Source organism: Ceratosolen solmsi, unplaced genomic scaffold (genome assembly GCF_000503995.2).
Source record: "Ceratosolen solmsi marchali unplaced genomic scaffold, CerSol_1.0 scaffold35, whole genome shotgun sequence".
Taxonomy (NCBI): domain Eukaryota; kingdom Metazoa; phylum Arthropoda; class Insecta; order Hymenoptera; family Agaonidae; genus Ceratosolen; species Ceratosolen solmsi.
In genome coordinates this window covers 4,753,157-4,759,894 of record NW_011948423.1, presented here as the reverse complement: position 1 = coordinate 4,759,894, position 6,738 = coordinate 4,753,157, and the positions used below count along the sequence as shown (strand labels likewise).

Sequence of the window (6,738 nt, the reverse complement as noted above, 5' to 3'; positions counted from 1 at the left end):
CATATCCTGTATACTTAATCATTCGACCAACTTGAAAAATAAGAACGAAGATTACACCTTATGTCCTTAATTAATAAAAAAAAAATTATTTTGTACATACCCTTTTCTTTACAAAGAACGAATAAAAATTCTGCTGCAAGATCCCGTACTTCTGTTATGGGAATGGTAAGTAATTTACAAAGCTTGTTTCTTAATGTCGATCCTTCTTCGGGTCTTTTCATAAAATCTTTCAGTGGTGGAAGAACCTCGATAAAATATTATTTAATAATTTATAATAATGTAACCATATAGTTATAACATAATTTATTTAATAATTAATTGCAGAAAAATATTAAAAAATATCAAAATATCCATTAAAAACATAGTGGTACATATCATAATGTAAAGTTTAGTAAATCAAAAAAACAATACCTGCATTCGTACATACTTGCGAATTAATCTTTCACCTTTACAAACTTTAATAAAACAAGTTATTATCGGTGACAAATTTTCAATTAAATTCGTTTTCGAATTTAATTTGTTATTTAAAAATTTTATCAATATATTGATAACCGTCATATCCATGTCTTGATATAGAATAATATCATCATTTGACGTACGTATGATCAAATTCAAATAACAGTTAGTAGGAATTACAATTAATAAATTAACAATATGACTAAAAATTAGTTATATTAAAATACTTAAACACATAATGTATTATATTCTAATTATTATTACCTTTCTAAATTATCTTTATATTTTTCATTATTATTTAAAAGTAATTTTCTTAAAATGAGCACCATTTTTTTACAAGTTTCTAATCCATCTATAGATGGATCTTTTGATTGTATAAATAAATTAAACAGTGTTTTCAAAATTTCACAAATTAATAACATATCATTATCCTTAAAAAAAAAAAGAAATTAAATTTAGAATTTAATGTAGTATCTTTGACAAGTTTTTAAATAAGGCGTTATATACCTTTATCTCTCGATTGCTTATTGAATAATAATTTAAAATGCTTTCTAACATTTGTATTAACTGAATATCTCCATGTAACTCTTCGCTAACAATGTTTCTTGTTGAAATATTTAAAGTAGTAATCAAAAATATTATTCTCACATCAAAAAGTTTAGTATCATGCTGCACAGTTTTATCATATTTACTAATACGATCTATAACACACTGTAAACAAATAGTTTCCATAATAATATTTTGTACTTTTGTACTATTAAATAAGAGATTACACAATAATTTCTGTGCTTCATTTGTAGCTGTAATAAAGTGAAATCCTTTTAATTTTCATGTAAGTAAAGGTATGCTCCAAATAATTGAAGTATTATTTTATTTACCTGGTACAATTGCATATTGTTTCTGTTTCATGTTAAGACCAGCATATTCTAATATTACATTCAATTTTTCCTTCGTTAATATATTATCCAAGTTTGTCTTATCACGACTAAAAATTTTTTTTTATATTAATTAAATATGGATAACCATATTAAATACACAGAGATTTTTAATACCTTAAAATTCGAAGTCCAGCTAAACATTTTTCATGAATAGATGGTTGTCTTTTATTTATTAAATGTACAAATATAATTTCCCAAATTTGAGTCCTTAAATTATCTTTATCCAAAAAATCAAATTTTGTTGTACTAGTATACTAGAAATACCAAAATAAAACTTAAACTTAAGGTAAAATCTCATTTATTATATGTATAAGAAAATATTGAAATAAGGGAGCTTACATTATTTACAAACGTTTCTAAGGCTTGAATTAATTCTTCATTATTTTCTGATTTTAGTTTTAAAAATAAATCGTCCATGATCTTGTCTTAATATCTCGAGCATTACTTTAAAAACATAAGTAATAATTATATAAAGTTTTGTCGTAAATTAATTATAATTTAGTTGTGCCAATATATACAATACGAAAATGTATATATATATATTCATATATGCACAGAGAAAACACGCACACCCATGTACAGATTTAGTTGACAGCTGATTTGTATAAATTATTTTTCTAGCTCTACAGTTCTACCATTCTTTATTTTCTATTAGGTAAACAAACATACGTCATTCTTTGTAAATCTGAGTTTAGAATATAATATGAAACATAACTTCCGGTTGCATTTATATAAAAATAATTATTTTAATTTTCTATATTATATTTCATTTACATTATATTTCATAATATTGACATTTCATGAATTTATTTTACACCATTGGTTTTCAATCAGTCATTTTAATCAATCATAAAAAATCAATACTTATTAATAATTATTAACTGTCGTTTATACAAATATCATTGTAAGATTTAATGAAAATGAAAAAACAGTAAAGCAAATAAGCGTTTAGTCATAATTTAAATATAACAGTAGTGTATATTTAAAACTTTAACATTTCTAATAAAGTTGATGAAAAAATACATTATGATCAAGGAATAACAAGTACGGATTATGGATAATAAAGGCAGCATACGCATTAGTAGTACTACTGGATATCACTGAGAGAAATTCTCGTAATGTGAAGATAAATAAATTTTGTACTCATTGTTTAACACCAAATTTAGTCTAATATGCAAATTCAAAAAAAAAAAGAGTGTAAATTTTTTTTTTACTCTCTCTCTCTCTCTCTCTCTCTCTCTATATATATATATATATATATATATATATATTTACTCTTGACTTGATCTTCAATTTGGAAATTTGCCGAAGATGCGCTCACTACAGTTAATGTGTGCAGCCGAGTCTTGAAGTCAGAGGATGACATGCGTGTTTCGGGACAATTCAAAAGTACCAACGTAATAAAAACTTACAAGTGAACTTAACTCTTTATGCTGTCGTACCAACTAGAAGCGCATAGCTGCACAGAAACTGGCGGCGGTAAGCCGCCACGGGACTAAGGGGCAGCCTTGGACAATTTGTAAGTCGTGACTCGTGAATTGACGAGGAGGAGAAATAATAAGATCACGGGCTATTTTATTCTTAATGCCGACTCATTGAGCGAGTGCATTGTGCGACTACCATATAAACCAGATTAACTGAAATTCAATATACAACATCCGCAACAGAGGCCCGGCGGCCGCTGAGTGAAAAAGAACGATCGAGGGCCATCGGACTGTTGAGAATTGGGATCAAGTCTACGTGCAGCCAGGTGCATACACCAACGCAATTTTTCATTTTTTGCAAGACGGATATTTGATCACTTACGTATCAAGCAAAAATGATCGTAACATTAAAAAATCTCCAACAACAAACGTTCACCGTTGAAATTGAACCGACAAAAACGGTGAGTTAAAGTCACTACCGGTTTGCTTACCACCAACAAACTTCGATAGACTTATCTCCACGTTTTCTTTTGGTCTCATAGGTTAAGGATCTTAAAGATAAAATTGAATTATCTAAAGGATATTCCGCAGAACATCAAAAATTAATTTATGCCGGTAAGAAAACAGTTCATTTTATGTAACCTCAAATTGACATTGCCGCTTGATTATAATCAATGAAATATTGAATTTTCATCAACCATTTGCAAACTTGCAACATACCGACATTTTTCTTTCTTTAATCACTATTCGTTATTTAATCTCACTTTTACCATTTTCATTATGTTTATTCAAAATGTTACACTTTAAATACTATCAAAGCTCAAATTTGATCAATACTAGGAATTAGGTTAGGAATTTTACATTTATACTCAAAATCTTGATTTATATACCAGTTCTTATCGTTATTTTAAAGGAAAAATATTGGTCGACGAGCAACCGTTAACCGATTACAATATCGATGAAAAAAAGTTTATCGTCGTAATGGTCTCTAAACCAAAAAACATAGGGGGATCAAGCACCAGTGACGAGGTACATACCGATACAGAAGAGAACAAAGATAAAGATCAAACGACAACAGCATCGCCAACAGTTACAGCCAGGTAATTATTATTTCCATAATAAACGATGAATTTTCTTTTAAGTAAAATATTCTTATTTTTTATTATTTCAGTAGCACACAACAATCTACTTCAACGCCACCGGTTCAAACTACTTTACCAACTAGGCCATCTGAAAATACTCAAGAAGCACAATCGGTAACAACTGGTAGAAGTACTAACCCACCAGAAAGTGCTTTATTAATGGGTGAAGAATATAGTACAATGGTTAACAACATTATGGATATGGGGTATATAATAGAGTTTTAAAATAGCACTTTAATTTACTTGGTTTATATTTGAAAATTAAATTTTTATTCTTGTACAAAGGTATGAACGGGAACAAGTTGAACAAGCATTAAGAGCCAGCTTTAATAATCCAGATAGAGCAGTAGAATATTTATTGACAGGAATACCTGCTCAACTTTTTGAAGATCCTCCCGAGGAAGCATCCGACTCACAAGACTCGCTTCAAGAACCAGGTCAAGATCCCTTAGCATTTTTACGCACACAGCCACAATTTTTACAAATGAGACAAGTCATCCAACAAAATCCTCAATTACTTAATCCTGTTCTCCAACAACTCGGACAAACGAATCCTGTGTTACTGCAAATTATATCTCAAAATCAAGAAGCTTTTGTACAAATGCTCAACGAACCTGGTTAATATATTTTTTATATTGTTTGATTTAAAAATGTTTAATATAAAATATGTCGGAATGCTTATGCAAAAAACAATTCAATAACATTTTATAATCTTTAAATTTCATGTAACATTATATGAACCAATTTATTTGAATTAAAAATTTATTTCAATCATTAAAAAGTTTAGGCAGATAATTAATACTTGATTTAGCTTATAACACTTACACTCGATCATTGTAACTTCATATAAAATGTTATTAAAATAACTTAAGTCATAAATTTGTATAAAAGAGCTATGGAAAAACTATACCAGTAGTTCATATTTTTATTTAGTATGTCGTAATGATTAATTGTTTATTTATTATTTATCTAATAATAGCTTATAAAATGTGAATTTACATTTAAAGCATTGATTTTTAATAAACGATACACTGTATAATTATATTTTAACATTAATTTGAATACAGAACTGACTACTGTTACTATTTTTAATAAATATAAAAATTTTACATTTTTTATTACGTTTAAAACGTATTTTTGAAATTATAGTTGGAGCAAGTGGAGGTGGTACTATTCCTGTTTCAACATCTGCTGCAGCAACAACTGCTGCGACTCAAGGGCTCAGCAGTGGTGTGGGAACTGGTGCTGGCGGAGGTCCCGGAATTTTACAATTTACTCCACAAGATAAAGAAGCCATCGAAAGACTAAAATCACTTGGATTTCCTGAAGATCTAGTTATTCAAGCATATTTTGTATGTGAAAAGAATGAAAATCTTGCCGCTAATTTTCTGCTTTCACAAAATCTTGATGATTGAGTAACTTTCGTGTAAATTGACGACGTATTTATAATATGTTTTACAAGACGGAGCGATTTCATTGTTATTGCCGATCCGAGTGTTTCACTCCTTTGCTATATCGTACATCAATTGGCAAGTAACAGTTTCATTAATAAGAGAAAAAATAAATCTATTATTTGAAGTGCAGATATTCAGTTGAGAAAGGAATCGTGTTATCAGTGTTATAGAAACAAATTTTCTATTTGCTTTATTAGAGATTTGTTTTGCATTTGACTACAAGAAGTTACTGTTGTATAGAGGGGCGATATTAATTGGGAATAATGTTCGTGAAGAATACTTGAAATTTGGTAAACGCAATGAGAATGCAAGATCATATAGGTACATTTTATGAATGATGTTGTGTATGTGTCAGCTTTGGTGTAATACAGCACACTTGTTCTTGTGTTCAAATGATGTGTGACTATAATGTAATTGTATATATGTACATATATATACGTCTTGCGTTCTCATAGACTCTGTCTACATTTCTTTAACGGTATGGTAAAATATATGCTAAAACAAGTGCATAAAAGCTGCATTGTAGATTATGCAGCTATGTACTTATGTAAGGTTATGCGGTCATATATGTAAATGGTATTTCTTTTTAGTATTTTCTATACCATGCATCATATAAATAATGTTTAATGATAAAATGTATTTTTCTTCTAGTTTTTCAACTTTACGAAATTTATAACAGCTTTAAATTATGAATATTTTTATAAAATTAATGTGTCTTGGTATCTTTTATATAAGTAAATTTTTGTTTTTCGTCGTTAACGTTGCATTGTTAATGAAAATAATATTGATTAAAAAAAAGTAGTTAACATTTTGATAATAAGGCTGATATAATTTCAGTCGAGAAATTCGAGGGTTGTATGGACGATATTAGATTTTGCTAAAATTTGAAAAAACATTTGACCTTATATATATTCACTTCTTACATATTGTACATTGGCTATAAAATAGTACTTTCTTACAAATAGTTAGTACAAGATTTAGCATTACCATTCTAGCGTAACATCTATTAATATACACCAAATGCTTGAAATCTCTTTAATTAAAATATCTTGAAAAATGTACCTTGTGGAAAGTAAAAAAAAATTAAACAAATGCCATCATATAGGATTACTATGTTCAAATGCATTTATCAGATCAAAAAATTTTGAAAATGCTTTTGAAAACTAAATAATGTTGATTATATTAACTGATTGTAAATGTAAGATCAACTAAAAGTATATAATAATTATTATACTTATAAAATGATAGGTTTGGAAGCAACAAAATGTTACAACTGAACAGTGAAAAGACAATCACTGTTTACAAAATGTTAATTTAACAATAT

The 6,738-nt window shown here is 28.0% G+C and overlaps 2 protein-coding genes across 2 annotated transcripts in view; one reads left to right on the top strand and one right to left on the bottom strand.

Moving 5' to 3' along the window:
• The window catches only part of ric8a (ric8 guanine nucleotide exchange factor A), a 2,536-nt gene extending 725 nt beyond the window's left edge, over positions 1–1,811 (bottom strand). The window contains 8 exon segments of the mRNA XM_011499846.1: positions 1–30; positions 101–245; positions 412–658; positions 721–887; positions 964–1,256; positions 1,335–1,441; positions 1,509–1,648; positions 1,734–1,811. Coding sequence (XP_011498148.1) covers positions 1–30; positions 101–245; positions 412–658; positions 721–887; positions 964–1,256; positions 1,335–1,441; positions 1,509–1,648; positions 1,734–1,811 — 1,207 coding nt within the window.
• Positions 1,812–2,753: 942 nt separating this feature from the next.
• Rad23 (UV excision repair protein Rad23) lies at positions 2,754–6,040 on the top strand. The gene is made up of 6 exons (XM_011499579.1): positions 2,754–3,279; positions 3,361–3,433; positions 3,732–3,918; positions 3,990–4,166; positions 4,246–4,577; positions 5,110–6,040. Exons 1-6 carry the CDS (start codon positions 3,214–3,216, stop codon positions 5,373–5,375), a joined length of 1,101 nt encoding a protein of 366 aa, XP_011497881.1. The 5' UTR covers positions 2,754–3,213; the 3' UTR covers positions 5,376–6,040.
• Positions 6,041–6,738: the final 698 nt, after the last annotated feature.

Coding starts and splice junctions, on each gene's coding strand:
- Rad23 (XM_011499579.1), top strand. CDS start 3,214: ATGATCGTAACATTAAAAAATCTCCAACAACAAACGTTCACCGTTGAA. Junction 3,919..3,989: donor TCGCCAACAGTTACAGCCAG/GTAATTATTATT, acceptor TTATTATTTCAG/TAGCACACAACAATCTACTT. Junction 4,578..5,109: donor ACAAATGCTCAACGAACCTG/GTTAATATATTT, acceptor TTGAAATTATAG/TTGGAGCAAGTGGAGGTGGT.